Here is a 27,290-nt window from a genome sequence, read left to right as displayed (position 1 = left end):
ATAATCCAACCAGATCCGGTCTCATTTGGAAGGTAGGAGTAGTTAAAGAAAGGGAGATTGATATATGGTTACTCAACTCAGAAGGAATGTTCTTTAGATGGCTACAACTGTTCCTAATGGCATTAGAGATTTAAAAAAAAGAAAAATCCTCGAACTCTGTTCCCCTCTATGCCAGGTGTACCTAGAGGAGAGTGAAGATGGAGAATGATCCGGTAAGGACAGATCCCAATCCTCCAGAAAGATATCCCAATGGATACCTCGCTTAGTGTTCAAGTGGTGGTAGATAGGAGTGGCCCCCATATTATTCCACAAGGCTCCTTCTGCACAGAATGAATTAAAGTCTCCTCCCAGGATTATACAGTTGCTACAACCCCTCTCATGCCAGGCACTAAGGATGTTGCCCAGACCTTATTCAATACTTTCAAATGGAACCCTCATGGGATTCCAATAGAGATTCAGTAGGAAGATGGACAGTAGACCCGGCCCCAATTCCAGCCTGATTGCCAAAAGCCATTCATTAGTGCAAACAATTTCCCATTTCAGCCTCAGGTTACGATCAATGGCTATTATAGGTCCCCCTCTAGGTCTCCCCCCCCCATACCCCCTGACTGCCGGACAGATAATAGTGTGGAAGCCTTCCAGCAAGAGGTCGGCCAGAAGCATCGTTTTTTTGAACATATACATTCTTGGAAGACTTATCAGATTGATTAGCCATAAACAAGAGCAGATTAACACTTCCACATACGTTCCAAGAAACCACTTCAATCTCAATACTGTCATGCATGTCCAGGACCTTGCCTAATAGTCTCAAGAGTCTTAAGGGCAGGCTGGATCCAGGACCAATCCTGTCCATTGCCCAAAAGATTGGGCAGACTTCTGCTAGACTCTGTTCAATCAGATTTTGAGATCTAGAAAGATCCCAGCCTCATGGGAGGCAGCAATAATTGTGAAAATTTACAAAAAGGGGGATTGAGAAAATCCGACAAATTACAGGCCCATTGCCCTATTGGACACGCTAGGAAAGATCTTTGTGTTGATCCTGTTGGGCCATCTTAAGGACTGGGCTGTAAAAGTGGACCGTCCTGACAAACGACAGAGTGGGTTTGTCTCAGGGTTTGGCACTAGCCTTAACCTGCTTCTTCTTAAAATCTTAAAGTCGAAGGCCTGTAGGTCAAGGCAGAAGGTTTATTTAGCCTTTATTGACCTGGAGCAGATCTTCGACTCAATCAGTAGGGAAAGGCTTTAAGCAAAACGTACTAACTGCCACTGCCCCCAAGACATTCTAGAAGCTATAAAGAACTTGTACATCTATTCAAACCAGGATGTCGTGTGCAGGGACTAACAAGCTCAATAAGTACATCTAGAGTACTCAAACAGGGTGCCTGAATTATTTAACCTTTATCTGTCGGATATGGAGAAGAGCCAGGCAGAGGTCAATGACTTTCCTCCTAAAATCTATATCCATCCGGTCCCGTGGGTCATCTACACAGACGACTTGGTCTTGATTGACAACACAAATCATCTGGAGTGTTACTTGAAAGAAAATAACTTGAGGGTGAACACAAAAAAAACTAAAATCATGATTCTACCTAAGACATCAATAAGAAAAAAGCTAAAATTCGGTTGGGTAGTAGATTCGGAGAAAATCGAAACGGTTGACACTATGAACTATCTGGGAGTCCCTTTCAATTGTATTATACTCGAAAAACCTTGGGTGGACGGCCTTAGACTCAAATGTGAGAGATTTGCCACACAATCAAGGAAAATAAATAAATAAATTCAGCAAATTTACAATTGAACCTCTGATTACTTTTTATCGACTTAAGGTTGCATCCATATTGACATATGGTGCGGAATCTGTATCCCACCTCCCTTGGGCAACTTGGGATCGATTGGAAGGACTTTTTTGGAGGAGGGCGTTAGCGTTGCCTCAGTCTCTGCCCAATTCGAACTGGGCTTGCAATCTCTCAGTTCAATGATCAGTTGGCAATCACTACGTCTATTTTCGAAGTGTACAGTTAAGGGAAGGGAACCTCCATTTGAAATCTTTGATAAAGGAGGCCATTATTTGGAGTTGGTTACCTAGCTGTTTTTGACTTTTGCTTACTTAGGTTTTTTAATTGGCGGTACAACTCTGGTTTCTGTTTTTTTTGTTTCTAGTGTTCTTTTCTTTTTAATGAGGTATGAAAACTTTGTATTGAGGTATGGAAAAATGAAATGGAACTGACAGTGTTTTAATTGTATTCTTCTTTTGTAAGGTTTAAAATAAACCAATCAAAATAAAAAAAAAATTAAGAAAAATGCAACTCAACTAAGCCACCCCCACAGCAATTGGATAAAGCTCCCAACAACTAACTACTTACATACCACAGCCTTGGCCAATGGATCATGAGCACACAGGCTCCATCGGCACACAACAATAAAAACAGACTTTCATCCAAAGCTTGGGGTTAATTCTGGGCTGCACACAACAAAACATTAGGCAAAGCCATCTTGCATCGTCCCAGTCTCTCCAATAACCAAACCCAGCCTCCTTGCAGATCCGCCAAAAGACCATAGGATTGGGGGCGGAGCATGGTACAAAGCCCAATAACAACTTCAAACGTTCTTACCTCAAAGAAGCTGCCTCCAGGGGCCTCGTCCCCGGCATCCCCATCGGTCGACATCGCGGTTTTCTTGCAGCACAGAATGTTTGCAGATTTATAGGTGGCTGAAATGTGGATAAAGAAAAGAATCCGAGTTAGATAAGCTAACATGAGTGTCCCTATAAAGGAGTTATGGTTTGTGCAAGTCACAGCAGGTTACCAACAAAGTGCCCCCAATGCAGGACCTTCTTGAGCCTAACCCCACGTCTGGGTTCCCTCGAGAGGGGTACCCACATCTGGACATTTCCTTCAGTACGCAGACTGTAAAAAAGCTTGCTGCACATATGACCCCCCCCCCCCCCCCCACACCTCCCTCTTCTGGACGTCTCTGAATTCTACCCCGGGGACAGAAACAGGCATACCCCGCAAAGGCATCCCAGTACCCCATCAGGACATTAACTGCAGCTCACATCAGAACAATAATACGGTTCCCTCCACGGGAGCCCGACGGCAAGGCATTCCCGCAACTCCCACACTGGCAGTAGCCAGGCTTCCCTTCCTGACCAGGCAGATCCTGCCATGCGTCAGCAGAGGATGCCCTGTGCGTTACACATGATTTATTTTGGGTGCTGTGGTCACTTCCGGTTGGCGTGGCCTGGCCGACGCCTCGGCTCCACATTCCTTCCAAGGACAGACTCCAAGTCTCGCACTAGACAATAATCCAGCACTAGCGATTGGGGCGTGGGGAGTCTGTGTGCAAGAACCACCAGCTCCTATGTTCCAACACAATGCAGGCAGCAGTCTCATACTCTAGTTGGGAGGGGCTGGAGGGTGCACCTCCATCCCACTCTTCCCCTTAGCCACAACAGACGAGTACATCTCCTCGCAACCCGTCCGTCGCAGCCGAGGCCCAGGTGCCCAGAGTAGCCAGAAATGGTCTCCCCGAAAGTGGTGGCACAGGGGAAGAAAGAGGGGGCGGGGGGTGAGGGGGGTTTATCCGACAGGTTACAATGCAAGACGGGTGAACTTTTAACAGCTCTCGCCAACAGCTTAACAATCGACTACAGACAAAGGACACAGGTCCTAGTTCTACCCGTGGGAGGTGGAGGTACATAGACCCTTGTACTGCAGTTAAGGCAGACGCCATTACCGCAGCGACCCAACTGCCGATACCTGCTCAGCTGAGATCTGTCACCTGGGTGCCCAGAGGAGGTTATGGTCACAGCAAGCGCTATACTAGAAATGTGCTCCCTGTGTGCATTTAAGTCAACCAAATACCAAACCACTCGTCACCCCTCACCAACGTGTTCAGCACCGACCTTACGCTAGTGGAGCACCTGTCTTACGTTCTGTCCAATGTCATATTTTTGCCTGATGTGTGTAAAAAGGCCTGCGGGGGGGGGGGGGGGGGGGACCGAGCGCCCCGGACTTCCGGCCTACATGGGAGTGGGTCCAAGCACCAACACTCAATTATGGGTTCAGATTGGTTCCATGGAGGATCAGCCCGGGAAATAAAATGCGTCGCCTTTCATTAAGCGCTTGTGAGAGGCTGAGCACCCCTTCTATAAGCAGGCCGGGATCCTAGGAGGGCGTCCAGACATTCGAGTGAGAGCAACTTTACCTCTAAAAGGGGCTCCATGCAGCGCTCGAACACGCTTTTTTCTCTGACCGGCTTTCAAGCGGGGGGCAACCCTTCTATGAGCGCCCCGTCCCACGAGGGAGCGCCTGTAGCCGACTAGACCAGGTTCCAGCCCTGGCGGCAGCGTTCACCAACTCAACAGGTATTCTAATTCTAGTCACAAGAGAGGCCTATGCGTGCAAGACGAGGCAGCGTTCATTGCGAAGGCCCCAAGGCCGAGTCGTGAGGGGCGCACCTGTTCAGACACCCTACGACACGCCAGGCACATCTGCGTATTACCGCCCCCTTTAAGGTCTCCAGTCTTGGCCTCATGTACTCAGTACAACTGTTCTCCCGGTAAGAGACAGGCCGCCATGCCAGCGCCCCACTACACGCATTCCTGCGTGCTCTTGTCAGGAACATACCTTGAAGCCAGGCGGAATGGGAGACGGGCTGGAGGGGTCCGTGTGCAGCTCGCCGCGGTGGGGTCCAGGCGCTGCTCGTCCAAGGTGCTGGCAAGAGAAAGAGACGCCTGATCACAAGAGGGTCCGAAGGGTGCCTAGGCGGGGCCCCTTCTCTCCGCCCCCACCCCCACCCCCCGGCGTGACAAGGCAGAGACCCCAATATAGCTGCAGCCGGGGGTGGGCATTCCAGCGACGCCAGCTGAAATGCCATCCGCCGACACGTCACTGACTGGGCCAGACTGCGGACAGATATAACCGCATGGGTCCGTCCATCAGAGGCAGACCAATGCAGGAGACTCATGCTCCGGTGGGGCACCGGGGTCTGCCCCCCGCACCGGCCTCGGCCCAAGGGATTAGGGGACCTCGCCAACCCCTACGAGGGTTACTGGTATCATGCATCCCATAGTCACGCTAGAAAAAGCGCCCCAGCCCAGACACATGGAACAGGTCACCCACAGAGCAGGTATTACTAAGGAACAGAAGGCACACTCAGAGCCCAGAGGAACGGTGCATGGCTGTCGGATCAGGCATCTTAGAGGAAAAGTGGGACCAGTCCCACCCACCCAGCGGCTCAAGTGAATAGGAACCCCAGTAGACCTAACGCTGGGCCAAAGCATGGTCAGCTATAGCCAGCATCCAGGGGCAGGGAGAGTGGGCTGGGCGACAGTCTGAGTGGGACCAGATCTGGCCAGCTCCGCGATTCCATATCTGGGGGCTCACACGGCTTCAAGCGAGGCCACATAGTGACATGTCTGTGGCCATTTACAATTTCAGGGTGTCTGGGACTCTCAGAGCAACTGCAAGCAGGTGGCACATTTCACACAAGCGTGGCTTTAGACCTACGACAGCAACGTAGTGACATTGCTATAGTACTGTTGCATTTTTAAATACATATATTTGCATTATTAAAGGCAAAGAGGCTTGAAATAAACGATACACACATTACAAAAGCTTACAAATGTTCACGTTAAATTATTATGATTAAATATTGCCATTTTTGCATGTTTCACATACCTTAACAACATTTTATCATAACCCTCTTAAATTAATTTCTTACATCCCGGTGGCATATTTCAAGCAAAGGACCATGTGGGCAAGACGGACAGAGGGCCCTGGGTAGGCAGGTAAGTGCGACAATGAACTTTAGGGAGAAACGAGCTTGCATTTTAAGGTCCCTTTCCTACTATTAAAGTAATGCGACTAGGGATCTGCCTGCTATGGCTGGAACTAGCCTGACCACCTCACCAGGTTTCGCTGACAGTGAATTGTCCATGATCACTCAAGCTGTTCCCCTTCTACCCGTACACGGCTTCCAAAATCACATGTGCGCCCATACCCGCTTCCAAAATCTTCTGCTCTCTTCCATCCGCTCCCTCATCTCCATCCATAAGCTACTTTTACCTTCCATTCTGCTCCCTTCTTCTTTAATCAGTCTCCCTCATCTACCATCCACTACTCGTCCTCACTGCAAGGAAAACTGTCATAGCCACATGAACAACTAAAATGTGCACTGCAGGTTCTCCAGCATTGGATCTTTCATGGATTCACATGCCTAGAATATTCCCCGTCCCCTCGGTAAGCTTATATAGCCTTTTCCTATAGGAAAACTTTCGACACTTTAGTGTCCTATCTACGTCGTTTTGGGCCGCGCACGCACGCCCTACCAAGACGTATATCGCTTAAATAAACTACCAAAACCCACAAAGAGGCGCGGAGCACCGGCACGGGAGTCCAGTGGAGAGTCCAGTCAGCCGACAGTCTGACGGACGTGGACGGTGTTCCCCTGGTCTGCTGGTGTGTGGCACTTCGTTTTGGTGGACTAGGTGGACCCAAGTTTGGATTATTGTGGTATGGAATCGTGCCACAGCCAAAACCCGTGGAGTGGCAGAGGGAAGTGTGGTGGTGGAAGCAGAAGCGGATCCTCTGTGTCGGTAATGGACCACTCAGCGCTGAAGGCGAGTGGAGGTAAGGTTGTGGTACCACACTGTTTCGCAACTTCTCTTGAATTAATGGGAAAAACGCCCCCCCACCCTCCCGCAAGTCCCTCGAACATTATTTTCTTCAGTCCTGATGGGGCAGCTAAGGGCATACCAGAATCCAGTAATGCCAACACTAGCGGTCTCCTGGGTGCAGACTTTGGGGGAACAGGACAGCAGGTTACCTCTCCACATATGACTAGGTCGGCTAGTCAATATATGCTAAAAGCGCTTGGACCCATCACTTCGCCCTTAAATTTTGGACTCACACTCATCGTGTTGCATGGGATAGCCTGTAATACAAGCCGAAATACAACCCCAAACAATAATTCAATTGCAAGTGGATGCCTAATTTCGAACTCAGGCTTAGCTGTTTTGCTGAACACCGCCCCCGCAGCTGGTCATATGGCGGGGCACTGCTCACTTGACCGGAGTGCAGGTGTGGATGGAGATTTTCACACTTCTGACTCTTATGTGGAAGGATCAGCAGTGGCATAAGAGGGGGAGTCCGGCTGGTCAACAAGAGCAGCCAGTCTCCTCTGTGATGATTGGCCCGAGCCCCTCAGTCCCTGATCAAGTGACGGGAGGGGTTGGCTGTCCTGAGGACCCTGTATTGGCAATGACGGGACTCTGCGGGTGTCCGCATTAAACTTGGTTTTGAGCCCAGGATCAATCGTTAATGGGCAAGAGGTTGTAGGGGGTGTGGCCGCCGAGGATTGGGGCTTGAACCGGGGGGTACGTACTCCAGCTGTCAGTGGGAAAGATGGTTGCCCTATATTGGTCCCTACGACACCTATAACTAAAAAGGCGCTAATCCATGAACACTGGCAACTCATATTGAATCCAGTAGTCTTCAGTTTTTAATTTTGGCTCCAGAACTAACGCCATAACAGAGATGTCTATACAACATAATTTGGCCTCTCACGTACGGGAAACATCAGCTCCAGCAAACATCATTGAAGTTGTGACCTCCCAAACCCAACATGAGCTGTCTAAACCCAACACTCTGGCGGCAATGGGGGAGGCGGGGGGGTGTGAGGTAGTTTTAAATTTACCACCACATTACCACCAAAGTACGCTGGGGGTGGGTGTAAACCCCAATTACAACGCAACTAAGGCCGGGGTGCAACCCAGTCTAGCGGACTGATAGTGTTCAGCTAGGCAGGAGTGGCATACTGCCCCCGTAGATGTCACTGATGCAGAAATACTAGAGTGGGCATCCGAGTTGGTGGCACAGGCCCCAGGTTCGTCTTTAACTGCCTCTTGCACTCAAATTAAGTGGGTGTATAGAGCCACCCCCTGTTTTTCAGAAAATCCTACACCAGATACGACTAAGAACCTTAAATGATGGATCAAACTACCTGGAGAGGGGCTTTATGATGCTCTTGGAACAACAAACAAGCACGCCGGGCTCAATTGCATTTGCAGAGGTGAAGGCCGGTGATAAACTACAGTGATAAGGCATTGGAACGCCAATTTAGGCGAGACATTGCCAGAATGGAGAAGATGATCGAACTGGTGGATGAAGGATGCCCATCGGCCTTGGCAAACCAGGCAAGCCAAATGAATCAACTGGATGTGAGCATAGGCCCTGAACATTCCATGCAAAGAGTACGTATTGAGGTGGCGCAGGAATTATTCGACAAAACTCTACAAGATTTAGGGAAATGCATACTCCCGACTAGGAAAATGGATAACACGGGGGTAGAGGACGACGACCCTGCATTTGCCTCAGCAAACGCTTCCCCTTCAGCACAGTCCTCAGAATCCTCATACTCAATCCAGGAGGTGAATAGGGGTAACCGTTGTAAGAACGCCCAGCCCATGGGCAAAGGCCTTATGTCCGACCTTTGCAGTGACATGTCAAGGTCGACTATTGCATTGGCTCCTTTTTAAAAAAAAACTTTCTGAATCAATCAATGACAGTATTAAGGACAGAGCTACACTGCTGGCCATTCTGCATAGCCTGATCGATACGTGGGTCCTGGCCACACCATTCGGCCTGGCGATTACGTTCTAGTGAAAGACTTCCAGTGGAAATCCAGCCTTGAGCCGCGTTGGAAGGGTCCACTACAAGTACTGTTGGCCACCCAGACTGCTGTGCGCGTGGAAGGGAAGAAACGCTGGATACATGCAGCACATCTGAAATTAGTGCCTTTGCCCTATGACAGATGGATAAAGGAGGGGGTAGGGGATTGTGAAAGCGAATACGTTCCTCAGCACGTATCCTTCAGTGACCGAGAATACACTAACCCACATTTTAAGCAGCCAGACTTTTCACCTTTGCCAACCACCGACACAACATTCAAGTATCACTCCGTGCCCGGGGTGTTCAGATATAATATTCGAGCATGGAAATATCTAGGGAAGGACTTCTTGTAGGTAGGAAAGTGTTATTTTTTGTGCTGCACCCACAAGAAACCAACGACATTCCCTGCACACCACCAAACGACGCCTGGAGGTAGAGAGGGGCAGGGAAGAGATGACTCCAAGCAAGATAAGCCACGTGGTCAGGTGCCACCCACAGATGAACTTATAAAGTCTAGATCAGTGAGGCTTCTTAACGGACAGTGAGAGACTATGCTTCCGTTTGGAGTGCGTAGAAGTGATGAAATGGAAAGTTTTACCACTGGAATGACCAGGTCCAAAGGATTGTGGTCAACTAGAGATAAATCTGTGGTTATAATTATTGTGGCATGTATCATACTCATTTTAATGCCTGTTTAATGGTTTCTGGAGAGCTCACACCCCCTCAGCTCACTATTGCCCACGGGCAGCTCCAATTCTACGTCTCATTTCTATGTACACACATACACACTTCGTCCCTTTGATCTTGAGCACCGAGAGGGATATCTCAATAACACCTTGATAAGAATAACAAATGATACTCATGCAATACTGAACAAAACCAATTGTTGGGTATGTTCCCAACTTCCATAAAACGGTGAGAAAGGGTTAGGACGGTATATATAGGCAGAGCAGAGGCGTTGCTGGGGGGGCTAAGGGGGCTATAGCCCTGGGTCTTTTGGTTGTAGCCCCGGATAGAAGCTCAGGGACTACAACCAAAAGGATATAGCTAGCCCCGAGACCCGCCAGTCCTGACATTAGCTTAGCCCCTGATCCTTTCCAGACCTAGCAACACCCCTGAGGCAGAGTGACAATGTGCAGCAAGGAGGTGCTGGAGGAGCTGGAGCGCAGTCTTTCTTTGCTTGCACCTACTATGTATTTATTTGCAATTCAAAACATTTGCGGGCGGTGGAGACGAGGCGGAGTGGAGGCAGTGACACACTGTGACTGTGTGCAAGGGTGCACAGTACGGTCACGGTCTCCGTTCTTCCGCCCCCCCTGTCTGCTGGGAGTATCCGCTTACCGTGTGCGAAAGATTGAAGAAACGGAGGAGCGACAGTGGGCGAATGGCAGAGAACACCAAGTGCGATAGGGATATGGTGCTCGTGCTGATGGTCGGGAGCACAGTGTACGGGGAAGAGGTTAGCTCACCAAGGCTGTTCCAGGACCCGGATCAAGGTACTGTACATCACAGCAGGAGCAGTGGCGTGTGTGAGCGTGAAATAGCATACGAAGAATGTTTGAATGCTCTCTCCCCGGAGCTGCTTTGCAATGATTGGGAAATACTCAACGCTGAAAGTAATCCATTGGAAATTAATGACTGCCGAGAGAATCAGCCGTGCTCCCGAGAAAAGATCACTGCCTCCTCTAAACGTTGAGGTGTCAGTAACAGCTAGCACCGCTAGATACACTGACGTGCAGCAGGCTAACGCAGCTAATAGAAAGTTTGGAGGCTTCAGTGTTAAACGGCGGGGAAAATGCAAAAGAGCAGATTGAAAGCAAGAAACATGGTGGTACAAGGAGAGGTGGGAAGTGCCATGAAAATCATGACAAACAACATGACTAACCACAGGACGTGTATGAGCCATATGCAGCAATAGGGAAAGCTGCAGCACTCAACACAGGCGGCCCAAAAGCACCGGTGAAGGGTTTCAAATTCCAAGAGCCACAAAGGTTGAAATTATTTCATCCCAGCATATGGTCCAACATAAGCTCAGAGAACCTACGTGGCAAGAGCCACAAGCTGGTAAGAACTGCTGTGAACAGACAACCTGGCATGGCTAACCAGTGTAAAGTAGGGGGCAAACGACAATCAGCAACAACCTACATTCAAAAGAACATCTGGCGGCCAAGGCCATTAAACTTGGAGGAGCTTAATGGACGTAGGTTCTTTTATCATGAATAATTAAGGAAACTGACTAATCCCACTCATCCTGCACCTGCAGACCAGAACAAAACAACAATAAACCAGAAGTATAAACACGTGCAGAGAGAAATCTCTGACCAACTGATGCTGGAAACATCTCTAGTAGTGGAGACTGCATAGGATTATCAACCGCAAGAGCTGCTAGACACCCTAAAAGTGAAACACAATAAGAGCACCATGGAAACTATATGCCAACAATTTCCGTGAACAGAGTTGGACCCCACCAACCATTTGTAATTGCTCAAGTAGATCAGTGGCAACCTTGACTAAGCCTTCCAAACTCATGGAGGGAGAAAATGTGAGAGGGAAGACCCTAGTAATACAAGAAAAACAAAGGGGCACTGGCGGTAAACCGTGCAAAGACATCCCAATTTACTCAAACGGACCAACAAATTAACACAAAAGATCAAAGGGAATCCTTGAAGGCTCAGGCATCATTATCTCAACATTAACAACAACAATGGCACCATTTATGAAATTATAAATGGTTGAGCAGCTGAAAGACCAAACAACAATGTTAGCAATGCTCCACTCTAAAATGGTGTATGTCGAGGGCATTGTGACAGGGATCCAGAATAACATGGACAATAGCACAGCAAAAGTTACGAGTTTATTGCATACCATCTTGGACCCTCTCATCAAAGAAAAAGAAAATAGGAGAAAGTCGCGAGGCTTCGATCTGGGGGAGATGCAACCAACAGATGGCGCAGTATTAGCAGTTAAAGTAGCCAAGGAGACACAAACTCCACCGCAGGCCCACACTTTCAAAACTGCAGAATCCCAGACAGATCAAGGAAAGTTACAGAACCTAACTCAAGTTCCACAGCCTGCGGTCAATCAGACGCTACAAAAGTAAGGGGTGCTGCAAAAAACAACCAGCTAGGAGGTAATTGGATATACTGAAGTTATCGAACAAACCGGGGATCCAGAAGATTCACCATCAATTCAACCATCACAACATATCACCCCGGAAGCACCAAACAATATTGAGAAAGGTAACAATTCGACCACCACTCGGCCCCAGAAATTGTGAGAAATTTTTGTAAGGGCAAAAAGCACCCAAAAAGAAGCACAACAAGATTCCATCTTACCATCTTACCATCAGGGAATAGACAGATGGCAAACGCTAAACTGAAACAAGGGGAAGTTAATAATGGAGCTAAGGGAAAGAAATGAAAGAACCAACCCCTCCTAGAGAACAGAAAGACCAATGGGAGCAGAGCGTTTATTAGAAACATCACTCTACCTAAAACCATCAGTGGAGTGCTGGGGAGGAGCACGCTCATGCACACTGCTGCAGATATAGTACCCTGACTAAATAAAGATCAAAGCATGCACAATTAGGAGGTGGTTGACATGGGGGAAAATGTAGAGGTCACGAACATGGCAGAGCTGTTATATCTATCAACATATACTGTCACGAGTCAAGAAGATGAGGAGGAAGAACTGTCTGAAGTTGAAGATCTGACCTATGAACCAGTAAACCGGAGAGTGACGAGGAGCAGACCGAGGACGATAAGCCAAGATGGTCCAAGAGACCGGTAGGCCCTAAGGGTCTGTATCGCAGGGGTGGTCAAGAACCACTACAAAATCCCATGAAGGACCTAACCTGGAACCAGAAGAAGTACTCAGTAGAGGTTGAGCACGTACCTAACAAGTGCAAACCAGAAATAAAACACCAGTGTGCCAGTACAAAAAGAAACACTAAGCAAAGTGGCACCAACGAAATTAAATCGAGTGGCAGAGAAACAACCAGTACACAAACAAGACCATTATGTGATATCACCTCAGAGACTCATTAAGCAATCGACCAGAATAAGGATCCTAGTAATCTTCAAGTCACAAGGAAAAACCAAAAGCAGGAGTGTGGCGGGAGAGCCAGAGATCACCAAAACCCACGGGTATCATTGTCAAGTCTACTACTAGAAAGAATGACGCCCTTGAAGGACTGTCTAATCCTAAACAGGAAGAAAGTGATTAGGCTTTTCCATCATGTCCCAGGGCTGAGAACCTTATTGATGAACGATTTACATATAATTGCATTTCTAGAAGAAGAGCGGACTGACAGTCATATCCATCATCTAGCGACGCTATTGATAGCACAGCTATTATTAGAAGAGGTGGGTCGTCTAAGACCGATGGGATTTGATCTGACTGAGCACGATGAGCCCAGCTCGGGGTCAGGAGGTTCATTAAGACCAAAAGAAGAACTATCAAGACACATAAGGAGTGATGGAGAGGCCATCAGAAAGTGTGAAGCCACCCTTTCTAAACAAACGGGCCCCAAAACGAGCAGTGTCCCAAACAGATCAAACTATAATAAGAGGGAAAACAGAAATACAGATCATGAAAGAGGTGAGGAAAATTGTAAATGGTTGGCAGGGCTCCTTGCTGAAAAGATAGGAAAGCCCAATTGCCAAGAGATTCTGGACAGGAACCAGTTCAAATCTGCCAGCTGGAATACGAGGGGTCTCTCCCACCTATTTAACAATGATGAACCAGATATAGGGGAACATGATGTAATCTATCTGCAAGAAACTTGGTTGAGGGCACCACCCACCTTAGAAGGTTATACCATCTACCTAAACCCAGCCCATAAAAGGAGAGAGAGGCCGTCCAATGTCCGGCCACCTGTTAGCCATCAGTAATAGGGTGCAATTTGAACTATTAGAAGAGACCAACCCGAACCCACACATACAATTAGTAGCGGGTAAAATATTTTTGGAAAAAGAAAAACCAGAGACTATCGTGTCATTCATAAATCTGTACGGGAACCCTGGCATACAGGAATTGCAAGCATTTCCAGATCAAGTGGATGCCATTATTGACGACCAAAGAGAAAAATGGAGTGACCCTTATCTTATTTTGGGAGGAGATCTAAATTCCCAATGTTTTGATAAAAAGGGAAAAGAACTAAAGATGACTTAGCAATAACAACATGCTCCTGACTAGGAGGCAATGCTGGAGAAATATAACAATTTCAAGAGATCTATTGAAATTGAATGGAAACACCCACAGTGACACGCCAGGGCATGCAACCTGGAAAGTAAAGAACAGAGCCCAAATCATAGATTACATCTGTGTTTCCCGTAACATGATCATGCTAATCAAATCACTAGAGATCAAAGAAAAAGCAACAAATGACCACAATCTCCGGTCCATGAAATGGTCAGCCAATGGACAAATGGTAATCCAGAAGTTATCCCAGGAAGAAACAGACTGAGGATAAGAACGGAGGAAATCACAGCCCTGCAAGTAAACCTTGAGAGGGCTATATTCCGAAGCAGTGCTCAACAAATCGGTCATCTGATCAATTATTTATGCCTGTTAAAAGCATATGAGAACAAGAAAGGCATTGCACAAAAGACCATTATCCGCAGACTTCATGTTTTCGATCAAGCAAGTTGGGGGGAAAAAAAAAAGAAATTAACTAATTCTATATGAGCCCTGAAAAAGCATATGACGACTGAGACAAAACAAGAGACCCGCAAACTAAAACACTATCGTAACTGGCGAAAAATTCATAAAAAATGTTTAGTTTGCATGGACACAGAGAAGATGCTTATGAATATAAGATCAAAGAATACAGTTGACATTTGGTCTATGATAAACAATCTGGATGCTTCGCAGGATGCATTGTTGATAAACCCGATCCCAGCGGCAACTTGGATCAAATTCTGTTCAAAATATTTTGACCCTAATGAGATGGTTAGACCAACGCTCCAAAAGACAAGCAAGACGTGGGACCAATTAAATATCAACCTATCTGATGTCCAAGCAATCATCACAAACTTGAACAACTCTAGAGCGCCAAGTCATGAAGGGATGACAAATGCCCCCTTGAAAGAAAACCAGATCCAATGGTCAACATTCTTGATGATCTGATTCAAGCATATTAGTGTAAGACTAATTCCAACGACATGGACAAAAATCTGTCGTTATCCCAATTTATAAAAAAGACCTCTGATCCGAACCAACTAATTACCGCCCCATTGCGTTGTTGGACGTAATGGGGAACGTGTTTGCATCTTTAGTTTTGAAGAACTTGGCAAATTGGTGTATGGAATCGGGAAATGGGGATGAACGGCAAGCAGGTTTTTTCAAGGAGGTGGGTACAGCACTTAACATCTTACTATACTATCTCTCAAACCCACCAACTGACAAGGCGACCTATGCCCCGCTCAACTTCTAAAGGGTGCATCCAGAGATCTGGCCCCCTTTATCACAAAACGTATTAACTCATCCAATTACCGACAATTGCTACAGTGCCTTTTATCTTAAAGATCTTTGATAAAATGGCATACTCCCAGATACAAAAATACTTGGAAACCAACTCTCTACTAGGAACTAGGCAATCAGGCTTCCGACCCCAACATTGCACAGAAACAGCCCTCTTAGACCTCAAGTCACAGATAGATGAACTCTGGGATGAAGGGAAATCTGCCCTCCTACTCCTGGATTTATCAGCTGCCTTCGACCTGGTCGACCACAGGGTCCTATGCAGCCACCTGCACTCGGCAGCTCACTTCTCCAAAGAAGCCATAGCATGGATACAATCATTCCTAACCAACAGGACTATGCGAGTCTTCTCTCCTATGGCAGCAGCCAACCCCATCCCCATAACCTGTGGAGTGCCCCAGGGATCTTGCGTCTCACCCACCCTCTACAATATCTTTACCAAGCCTCTTTTCGATAAGCTGGACCTTCTGGGTGTCACCTACACTAACTATGCAGGTGAGACACAGATTCTCCTACCGCTTACAGGTGATTACGACAAGGATTTGGCCTTGGTGAAAAGGATATATCTCATCATCCAGGCATGGATGGCCACCTACGGTCTATGCCTGAATGATGACAAAACAGAGATCATCATCCTGGGCACTCCCTAGACCCTCAAAAAACTCAGCCCCGAATACTCAGCATTCAACATAGACAATAATATCATTACTGTTGCCAAGGAGTTTAAAACTCTGGGCTTCTACCTGGACTCCACTCTCTCCTTCAACAAGCAGGTCAATGCCCTGGCCTCGACCACGGCATATACATGCAAGTTGATTAGAGCAGGCAAAGCCTTCCTATCACAGGACAGTTGCATCACCCTAGCCAGGGCCCTCATCTTATCCAGGCTGGACTACTTCAACGCTCTATACATAGGAGCCAATGAACAAACCATCAAAAAAAATCCAACTCCTACAAAATAATGCGCTCAGAGCAGCCCTAGGAATCCCCAAGAGAGAACATATCTCCAATACCAGAAGAGCCAACAACTGGCTCTCCACTGATGATAAAATAAAACTAAAAACTGCCTCCCTCAACCACAAATGCTTGAACAATGCAGCAGCCAGTTACCTATCCGACAGATTCACCTTGAAGCCTACCACAAGAATCACCAGACTAGCCAACACCAACTACCTCTGGGTCACCAGATACAAACGTGCTAAAATCGGAGGCAGCAGCTTCCAGGTCAAGGCAGCACTCCTTTGGAACTCGCTACCATCCCCCCTAAGAATCGATCAAACCTATCACAAATTCCGTCAGAGCATCACTAGATGGCTCAAAGATGCGGACATCTAGGCATATACCCGGCTGACCTTTGCCAGGCCCCTTCGTCTACAATGCACGCACCAACCGCATCAACTACTTTCTAAAACTATGCATGCCTCAATGTACCTACCTGTATTTATGGTAACCTATTGTGCCCACATGTAACCAAATCGGCACCTGCACACAAATGTATTTTACATGCTGTAACCAAGGTTTGAATATCCTTATTTCTTGCGCCTGAATACCCTTGGGTCTGGAGCGCATTACAAATAAAACTAAACTAAAAACTTATTATTAGCACCTTGAAGGCCCAAGTGGAAAGAAGTTAAGACAAGAAGCTTTACATGGCCTTCATAGACCTCTCCCAGGTCTTTGACACGGTTTATTTCTGACCAGAGAGATCCTAAACGGAAGAAAAGGTTATAAGCTAGCAACAACCTGTAGGCTGTCAGGAGGAATCTGCAGTGTAAACATTAGAACACCCGGTATTAGCCTGTCCAGTTATGAAGCAAACTAGATTGAATCTTAGGACGAAAGTGACTAAGAAATATGGCCCAAGAACACTTGAAGAGTGGTGGAGAGAATTACTATTGGGAAATCGAATTGCACTTACTTTGGCTCTGGTCAAAAATAAGAGCGGGGGGGGCACAGAACAGAAGGAATAAATCACTGCAGTTAACAAAAGAGATGATATGAAGGTGAACATTTTAACTGACGTTTTTGTAATGGCAGAAGGATATATATATATATATATATATATATATATATATATATTCATATTCAGTTAAAAAAACGTTGTTAAAGGATAGTTCCGGGACTTTTTTTTTTATTGTCCCTACGGTTCGGCCATGTGTTTTTAAGCATAAATCGGTAGATCGTAGAAAACTTTCCTATGGACCTTACCCGACTTTTCGTCCATTAACGCACTCGAAATCAGCCGCCATTTTCTGATAATCCTATCATTTCCCCCCATCGCCCTGGCTCACCTGCTTTTGCGGCACTAAATCAAATCCCCCGCCCCTGAGCCTGACATCAGCAGACGCGTACCGCCCATTTCCCAACGTCAAAGCACGTTTCGTGTCAACAATCGCTGCGCCTCAGCTAATGACGTGTCGCCATGGAAATGGCAGGACGCCTCTTTCCTCAATAAGTATAAACACACCGTTTCACAACACACAGCAGCAGATTTTCGATTCCATTTTTCTCTGTTAATTTGAGTATTCTGTGACTCGTTTCTGTGCTCTGGTCAGCTACCTTCGCCGCTTCTAGGCCTTGTGAACACCTGTACCATCTCTGTAAATTATTTTACTTTCTTTATCACACAATGGCTACAATAATGCCGTATATGTACGAGCCCGACTACACCGAGGAAGAATTACTGGAAAGGCAAGCACGCGGAAACGATGGGGATTCGGATGGCAGTTGGGAGGACCAGTCAACGGATGAAGAGCCTGGACCATGTCGGATGGACGGCGTCTCCACCTGGTGCACGTGCAATCGGTGCGAGCTAATGCCAACTGAGGAGGAGAACTGCTGCTGCCGTGAAAATTCCGGGTGCTTGGCCTACATTTCGGAAGGCGAGCCAAGTCCGCAATGCATCACCGAGCTGCCAGAGTTCAGGGAAGCCTGCCTCTCACGGACCGTGTTGAGGATGATGATGGTGCTTATGCACGAACTTCGCGGCACTGTTCGTCCGCGTAATCCGAGTAACGAGTAAGTATACTCTGGTTGTGATGTCAGTGATGCCACTACTATTTCATGGTCATCTCCCACATGTAAAATTACATCTACATATCATTCGAATGCATGTAAATTGGTTCCATATTGTGCATTTTCTAGATAGAATTTTTTTCAAAGCAGAATGACATTTTTTACCTGAATCGACAGTGATAAGAAAGTTTTGTCATTTTAATACAGTTTGCATCTTTCATTTTCACAGGTGGTACAGGCTGGTGGCCTATCGTTGCTTCACTTGGTGGCTTCACGGGAGGCTCGGACACCGCGTTCGGAGAGTAATACCTGCCTGTGCGGTACTTGCCATTAGACAACATTTCCCCAGCGACAGTGGACAATACCGCGGATTTTCCCTGGATGTGCTGCAACCGGAACTTTACAATGTGTAATGTTTATTATTTATGTTCAATTGAAATTAAGATCTAAAATAAAACCCAACATATATTTTAACAATGGTTGTTTTGATTTTTTAAATGAATCTAGTGTGTCTCCATTGAATAGTCTTCCTGTGCCTTGTCTTGTCACACCACATGTCTCCGGCCAGCATCCTCCCTCACGCTGGCCGCCCACCTTCAATCCACATAACCGTTGAACCCATATGCAGCAGACATGCATATGTTATTTTGCGGGTTGGCATCAAGCCTCCCGGCCTTGCCTCCTCCCCCAAAAATACTTACCACACCACTTTGTTCAAGCTTTGGCAATAAAAGGCCGTTGGATTTTATTGATACAAAACATGGTTATAGGTAAATAATCAATATGGTTGATCATAATAAATCATCCTTTTGGGCACCGGGTACAGAGATGACCCCCTCTGGCCCGTGCCGCCTTGCCACCACAGGCCAGCCTGCTGCTGACTAACTGCCTAGGCATCCAGGGTCTCCAGGGTGAACTGCACCCATATATTCTCCTGGGAGGCTGAGGTATTTATAAACTCACCCCCCTGCCTTCCATGTACTAGATCCTGCAGCCTGCCTCTTACATGCAGTTAGATGGCCTCTCCTTGGTGAGGCCCTGCGGCAAACGAGTCTTGTCTGCACGACCACCGCCCCAATCCACCCCCCTGCCTTATCAAAGGCAGTTCGCACCGGGGTACTTGTGCTGGCAAGTGGAGCTGTCAGGGAGCGATAAAGGCCAAGAGGTGCCAAATAGAATGTACACTTCAAAGTGGTCTATAGAGCATGGGTTGTTGTTCCCATGTCTACCTCCAGACCCCATGTCTCCTGCCAAGCATCCCCCCTCACGCTGAACGCCCCCCTGCAATCCACATAAGTGTGTCTCCATTCACGAGTCTTCCTGTGTCTTGTCTGCACGACCACCGCCCCAATCCACCCCCCGCCCTATCAAAGGCAGTTCGCACCAGGGTACTTGTGCTGGCAAGTGGAGCTGTCAGGGAGCGATAAAGGCCAAGAGGTGCCAAATACCATGTACACTTCAAAGTGGTCTATAGAGCATGGGTTGTTGTTCCCATGTCTACCTCCAGACCCCGTGTCTCCTGCCAAGCATCCCCCCTCAAGCTGGACGCCCCCCTGCAAACCGCATAATGCCACGACATATACACGTCATTCACAAACACACCCCTGTTTCGAATTCTTTATAACCCACTTCATATTTCTAATGAGAACTTCTTTGCGCTTTGCTAGTCAACCCGTGAAGGTGCTGGTTATCTGCTCTTCGTCTCTGTGAACTTCCGTGACCACTTCGAGGAAACTCGTCAGTTTGCAACCTGTGAACTGCTCCCTGTTCTACGACAAGAAAGTACTCTAATCCCTGCATCTAACTGTTTGTTCGTCAAGGTAAGGCCATGTACCATAATCATTTTGCGTCCAATTTCTTTTCGTTCAAGACAGTACATGCAAGGAACTAGTCACATGTTCTGAGTTTAGTGAAATTATTTTTCTATTTTTTTAAAGTTATTCAAATACTTATCCGCATGTGAATAACGTGTATAGTTCCAAGAACCAAAACGAACCTTGCATTGAACCTTTTATGTGTCATTTAATTTTTTAACACATTGGTATTCATAGAGAATTGTTGATCTTTACTTTTCAGAACTTTCCACAATGCCTGCCTGTTCCATTGGCGGTTGCCCTTCGAAGACTCATAGTAAATCTGAAGGTACTATAATGCATGTTTTCCCTAAGACAATAGATCAGATAAGAGAATGGGTCCGATATTGCGGATATCCACCGTCTGAGCTTGAAAGTAGAGTCCTAGAAGTCTTTGCGGACAAGAGGGGTGATCGATACCGCATCTGCAGCAGGCACTTTACCTCTGACATGTACTCCACATCATTGCTAATAAAGAAGAACACACCGCGAGCGAAGCGAAAATTGCTCTCAACCGCTATTCCCACTCTATTCGTCCACATCCCTCCACTGGTGAGTCAAGTTTACGTATTTATCTCTCGGCCTTGCGGTAGTGTGTAGCATTAGCTAACAATAATTTCCCCATTTATGTATCCACTCAATATGAAGGCGGAAGATTCTCCATCCGTGTCGTTATTGCAGTCATCAGCCACTTCAAGCGCCTATCGGGTAATCTTACTTAGCTATTCTGCCACTGGCTTGTTTTAGGCATGTAAATCAATAGTTTTAATTTATCGTGTGATTATTTTACCTAATGGTACACCCTTGTACTCGTCCTCTAGTCTTTGTTTTCAGTTATAATTATTGTTATCCAAAATAATGCAAGTACTGTCTTTCAGGGAGATGCTGAGGAGTCCAACGCATTGACGACAACCGTTGATGTCACTCAGATGCTCGAGGTACGTTTCCGGACAGTTCCATCGATAGAGATCATCAGATCTTGCATTCTTGTAGCGTGATTGTTACACACAATGTTTCTTTCGTTTTTAGCCATTGATATGTCCTTCTGTCGTCGCCCTCCTATGTGTCTTCTTTTTTCAATATTGTGTTCATTACTAATGAAAGTCCTATGTTTCAGGGAGTCGATGGAGCATTAGTCCAAGAAGAAGGGGGAGCATGCAGTTACGGGTCGGCGCAACAGCTTGCAGAAGTGTGCACTGCAGTTACATCGTCCCTTGATGTTCTTATGCATTTCGAGGTATGGATACTGAGAGTTCGATCAAGCGAAATCATATGACGTGATTACATCCGCTATACTTCCTTCTTTATTAACGCAAGTACTATGTTTCAGGGAGATGACAGAGCTTCTTCTACAAGAACATCACCCCTAGTAGTTGATGCAGATCTCTGGGTGGTGACACTTCCAACGATCGAGCAAATCGAATCATATTTAGATATCCATTATTTATTTTAGACAACTGATCATTTGTGCAGGTCTATTTAGATGAGCCGTTGACGCCTGCACAAAGTGTATGTTCTTTTTAACAAAATAGAAAACCATACTAATGCAATTACTGTGTTTCAGGGAGTTACTGAAGCATCATCTTCAATAATATCATCAATGGAAGTCTATGAGGAGCCCGAGGTATGGATCTTGACAGTTCCATCTAACTAGATCAACAATGCGTGAATAATTGTCGTTTGAATGTTCTACACAAAGCGTTCATTCGTGTTTTGCTATTGAGATGTACGTGGGTATTGGTCCCCAAGTACATTTTGTGTTTTCAATATTATTATACATACTAATGAAAGTTCTATGTTTCAGGGAGTCGATGGAGCGTCAGTGCGTGATGGATGTGCTTATCATGAAAATATAGTCGTTGCAGCGCAAGAGGAAGTGGAGACATGCACACACGAGTCGGAGCAACAGCGTCCCGATGTTGAAGTTCGAGGCAAGAAAGTTTCAAAGAAAAGAAAGCAAAAGAAGGTTAGTGTCCTGGTCACTATATTATGTTGTTTTTCACTGTTAATAGTTCAATACTGTAAGTTGTGTTTAAACTGAACATCCCTTTTCCAATATGTCCTCTAGTTGCGAGTGGGTGTACGAACTAGATCTACACAGACAGTGAAGCGAACGAGAGATGTTGCTTGTCAAACCTTTTGGCAGGGACTTGAGACTCGAGATGCATCGTGCCAATGGGAAGAATATGAAGTGATTAACAACGGAGCTATACCACATCCAGCCATTGATAGTGAATGTCCTCCTGGTAGTTCGGATGCAGTCGGAGATCAATTCACAGAATCCACACCCGCAAAAACTAAGACCGCGAGAAAGTTGAAGAAATTGTTTTATTCACCCATCGCCGGAGAAGGAACAGATGTTGCAATGGAAGAGAATGAAGTGGACGACAATGAAACACCATCAATATCACTGAACATAGCGGAAGACGATATCAGAGATTCTACCTTTCATGTGAGTGACATGTCCTCAACGTTACAGGCCGAACCAGCTGGGATGCAGAGTGACAGTATAAGGAAAGAGGCCAAATTCATTGTATTCGATAGTTGTTTGATTGATATTATTCGGATGAAATGTGGGCATTCGGTTGGTGGGGAAGTATGTGGGGAGCCATTGATTAATGTGACTCGTGCAATTCGAGGCACTAACCTTAAAATACATGCCACCTGTACAAAATATCATCCTTTCTCATGGTCTGCACAACCCATGCTGGGGCAACTGCCAGCTGGCAATCTACTTTGTTCAGCGGCTGCACTTTTTAGTGGTTCAAGTTTTAAAAAGTTAGAGTCTTTCTTTCAGTTTGTGGGAATCCATTTCATTGCGAAAACTCAGTTCTACAAATACCAAACCGATTATCTATTTCCAGCCATTAGCGAAGCTTGGAGAATGGAAAAAATGTCTATTGATAGTACATTCGCGGGCAAACGGTTCAGGCTAGCCGGTGATGGACAGTGCGACAGCCCAGGATTTTCAGCCAAGTACTGCACCTACCACTTTCAGGACAGGGAAAGTAAGAAAATTCTGAGTTCGGTGGTCGTGCAGGTGTCACAAAGTACATCCTCAGTGGCCATGGAGAAAGTTGGCTTTGTAGCATCATTGCAAGAACTACAATCGCGGGGAATGGTGATCGACCTGATAGCCACGGACAGACACGTTTCAATTGCCAAGACAATGAGAGAAGAGTACAAAAATATAAATCACCAATTTGACGTTTGGCATCTTGCAAAAACAATCAATAAAAAAATGTCGGCTGCAGGTAAAAAAAAAGATATGCAAGGTATTTCACAGTGGTCCAAGTCAATCAGCAACCATCTTTGGTGGAGCTCAAAAACATGTGGAGAGTCGTTGGAAATTCTACTGGAAAAATGGCGGTCAGTAATGCTACACTGTAGCAACGTTCACCGCTGGACCACAAACCAACATTTCCACAATTGTGAACATGGCCATTTGTCCACAGAAGAAGAAGTGGTCGATTCTTTCATCACCCACTCATAAAGCCATTGAAAAGATTGTATTTGATAAAACTATAACAAGAGATTTGAGGGGACTCACGGAATTCTGCCACACAGGAGATTTGGAGGTGTTCCACAATATGTGCCTAAAGTACAGGCCAAAACGATTGCATTTTGGCATGGAGGGCATGATAAATCGGACTCTTCTAGCGGTCTTGGCACATAACCATAATGTTGGCCGTCAACAAAGTAGGACGACCGGAACTTTAGGGACGCTTCGCTACAATAAGGCCTTCATTAAAAGAAGTAAACAATGGGTGATCAAACCAGTGTTTCAGGATATGCAATATGAGTTTATTGAGAGACTTATTGTTGATGTCCTAGATAGGCACATACATGGAGTTGTGAACGAACCTGTGCAGGGGACAACTGCATTGCCACCCAACATTGCCTCTGTTCCATGTCCACCTAAAGAATAGCTCATTGAGAAATACACATCACGGTTTAAATGATTGTAATTTGATTGTCTGTTCTCTCGAGTCTCCTCATGTCGCAGGCCCATTGAATATGTGCATCTATGTAATGTGTAAATAAAAGTGATTGCTCAGTGTACATGCAATGTGTCTCTCCACCGTTGCCCCTCCCTTCACCGTGCAGTTGTGCGAACCACCCGGGTGTCACCTGTGACTTTGCTCTGGAGTCTCCTCATGTTGCAGGCCCATTGAATATGTGTAGCTATGTATTGTGTAAATAAAAGTGATTGCTCAATGTACATGCAATGTGTCTATCCAACCTTGTTCATTTGCGCATTAAATTAAACCAAACAGTAATATAAATCATTTTTCAAAAAATATAGAATGTCTCCGTATTTATGGTTCTCTGGGGCTGCAAATGCACGCAGACAAAATGCAAAGATGGAGTGTAAATTTCAAATCCTGTGAGATGGCCTTACACTGCATGTAGCTAACTAGGAATGTGTGCTCGTTCAAAGTGAAGGTCAGCTGCTTTGATTTTTTGCTCGGGTGCCGGAATGGCCCACGACTCAGTATAAGGTTCTATTGTTATTTGACCTTGACAGGCCGGGACCATCCCGAAAGACTTCTTTTTGGGGGTGTGGGGCAATAACGTAAGAAACGATAATGAATATAATTTCAGAAACGAAAGCCATTTAATGTTCGTTCATTAGAAGAAATAACGTCGGCATAAAAGGAGTGGTATTTCGGGGCTGCCCTACACACAGACACAATGGAAAATGCAAATATAATATAAGTAACTCTTTAGATGAGTTTATACCGCAATTTAATTACTATACAGTAGCTTTAAAGACGGGTTAAGTTGTACTTGTTCGTTCTATGTGGCATATTGTTTTGTACCGCGCACTATCTTGAGGAGAACCATCTCCTTTTACGGAAGCACCTCAAAACCTTCCTCTTTGCTTCTGCTTTCTCTCTCCCTCTCCCCTGCTACAACTGGTCCACTGTCTGCGACCTCGGTCCTGGGCCCTTCCACTCTCCACCTGCACTGCCTCCCTGTCAACCCCTGCACTGGGGGACTGTCTCAGTATCCTACAGCCCCCCCTTGACGTATAATACCCAGTTGCACTGTCCTAGCTATGAAATAATTTCCCGACCTAATATATAAAATGAATAATTTTAATAAAGATCTGATGGTGAGACTAATTTCATTTTTTATGTTTTTAAAACAGGTACATCCTTCATTATTGTATGTGTCACGAGTACCAAACACCGGCGGATGGCTTTTATAACCGCCAGTTGCTTCTCCGCGTGAACAACGTTACCACCCTGACCATTTTATGGGACGATCGTGAAGTACAAGTATGCCCTTACGCGGTACTAACGGCTAGATGCAACATACAGACCGTTGTGGTGGCCTAGCGCCTCGTTGTTGGAACAGCCATGCGATTATCAGTGCGACCGAAGAGCTTATTTTATCGTAAACCAACACCCTGTGTACTGCACACTAACATCGCTTGCCTCAAGACGAACTATTTTGGATCGAGAGCAAAGAAAAATGCAAATCGCAGAATATTCTCAAAACATTTGATGTCCAATAAATGTACTTTGCCAAATGGACAATCTTGCCATTTGCTTTTAAACCACAGTTTCATATTCCGAATTGTGGCGCTGTATTGTGAGATGATCTAAGACCCTGTGTACAGCAAAGGAACATCGCTTGCCTCAAGACGAACTATTTTGGATCGAGAGCAAATAAAAATGCAAATCGCTGAATATTCTCTAAACATTTGATGTCAAATAAATGTACTTTACCAAATTTACAATCTTGCGGTTTGATTTAAAAGTACAGTTTCATATTCCGAATTGTGGCACGCTGTGTTGTGAGCTAATCTGTGTTGGTTTCCGGGTTCTGTGTGTAGTCGCGTAGAAGACGCCTGGGCGCGTTTGCCTACCCAGCACAGTCACGTCACGGATAGAGGCGGGGAATATGAATGTTTTGATAAAGTCTGTTTCAGGGGCGGGGGATTTGATTTAGTGCCGCAAAAGCAGGTGAGCCAGGGCGATGGGGGGAAATGATAGGATTATCAGAAAATGGCGGCTGATTTCGAGTGCGTTAATGGACGAAAAGTCGGGTAAGGTCCATAGGAAAGTTTTCTACAATCTACCGATTTATGCTTAAAAACACATGGCCGAACCGTAGGGACAATAAAAAAAAAAGTCCCGGAACTATCCTTTAAAAGGGACGTTATGGTTAAGTTGCTCTACTAAAAACCTATCAAATTCAGTAAAAAAAACTTTGTTAAAGGGACGTTATGGTTCAAAGTAAAACCGAAAAACCCCTGAAATTCGGCAGTTATGGTAAGATAAGCAACCATAATTCGCGCCACCGTGCACTGCTAACACTAACACTCAGGACATCAAAGATGACATCACAAATGTCATTGATGACATCACTGATGACATTACATGTGCATTTACTTTTCATGAAAACTCTGTAGGAGGGATTCTTATAACGTTGACCAAAAAGTGTCAAGGATCATTTGAATGAATATCATGAGCCAATTAGTGCCTTAAGCAATGCATTGATATAAATAGCATTCTATTATGAAGTTCTATCCAGTATACTAAGCAACTCATGCAGAAACGTAAGCAGTGTGTGCAGTATACATGAAGGTGCAATATTCATAATCTTGCCATGTAGAATAATGAAATGGTAACTGCTTTCTTATTAGAGTTTTGCGTACTTTGAAACATGTAATAAGTAGCTAATAAAACCCACTTAATACATAATTACACTTAATACAGACAAAACACAAAGAGACAACAACACATACAAATATGAGTATATACAGGGACAGAGAAGTAAGCAAAAAAGCAGAAGTAGTAGCAGAAAGAGTTCATAACCTAACTGATTATCTTTATGCAGAGAAATGATTGCTCTGTTTCAAAGCTGCTACTTACTGTATGTATGTATGTATGTGTATCAAATGATGTCAGTGAACCCTAAGGAAAGAAGTGTGAGTACAATGTATACAAATATGAGCATATACAGGGAAGGTATAGTAATAAAACTATGATAAAGTGCTGATAACTAATGATTATCTTCAAGCACAGAAAGGATTGCGCTCTTTCAAGCCTGTGTCTTCCGCTATATGTATGTTTCATATGATATGACTTGACCCTAAGTCTACAAATATAGTACCTTTTCAATTTTTTCTTCCTGACTGTTACTGAAGAAAACTATGTGGCTTAGATATGTCAGTAAAGGATAAAAAGGGAGAGCCAGCCATGTGATGTCATCAGTGATGTCAACAATGACATTTGTGATGTCATCTTTGATG

General features: G+C 45.6%; 1 protein-coding gene across 16 annotated transcripts in view; it reads right to left on the bottom strand.

The window, feature by feature from the left end:
• PACSIN3 (protein kinase C and casein kinase substrate in neurons 3) overlaps nt 1-27,290 on the bottom strand; it is a 564,411-nt gene that overhangs the window by 260,481 nt on the left and 276,640 nt on the right. For 8 of the 16 annotated variants that reach the window (XM_069623167.1, XM_069623177.1, XM_069623168.1 and 5 more), the window contains 2 exons: nt 4,629-4,715; nt 2,613-2,710 (listed from right to left, as the gene is read on the bottom strand). In XM_069623167.1, coding sequence (XP_069479268.1) covers nt 2,613-2,666 — 54 coding nt within the window. In that variant the 5' untranslated portion in view covers nt 2,667-2,710; nt 4,629-4,715. Of the gene's footprint in view, nt 1-2,612; nt 2,711-3,007; nt 3,140-4,628; nt 4,716-27,290 lie in introns of those variants that run through there. The other 8 variants (XM_069623169.1, XM_069623178.1, XM_069623170.1 and 5 more) reach the window with 3 other exon arrangements.

Source organism: Ambystoma mexicanum, chromosome 11 (assembly GCF_040938575.1).
Source record: "Ambystoma mexicanum isolate Mex_15411 chromosome 11, UKY_AmexF1_1, whole genome shotgun sequence".
Taxonomy (NCBI): domain Eukaryota; kingdom Metazoa; phylum Chordata; class Amphibia; order Caudata; family Ambystomatidae; genus Ambystoma; species Ambystoma mexicanum.
Note: the sequence above shows the minus strand (reverse complement) of the source record. Positions and strands in the feature narration are given on the sequence as shown.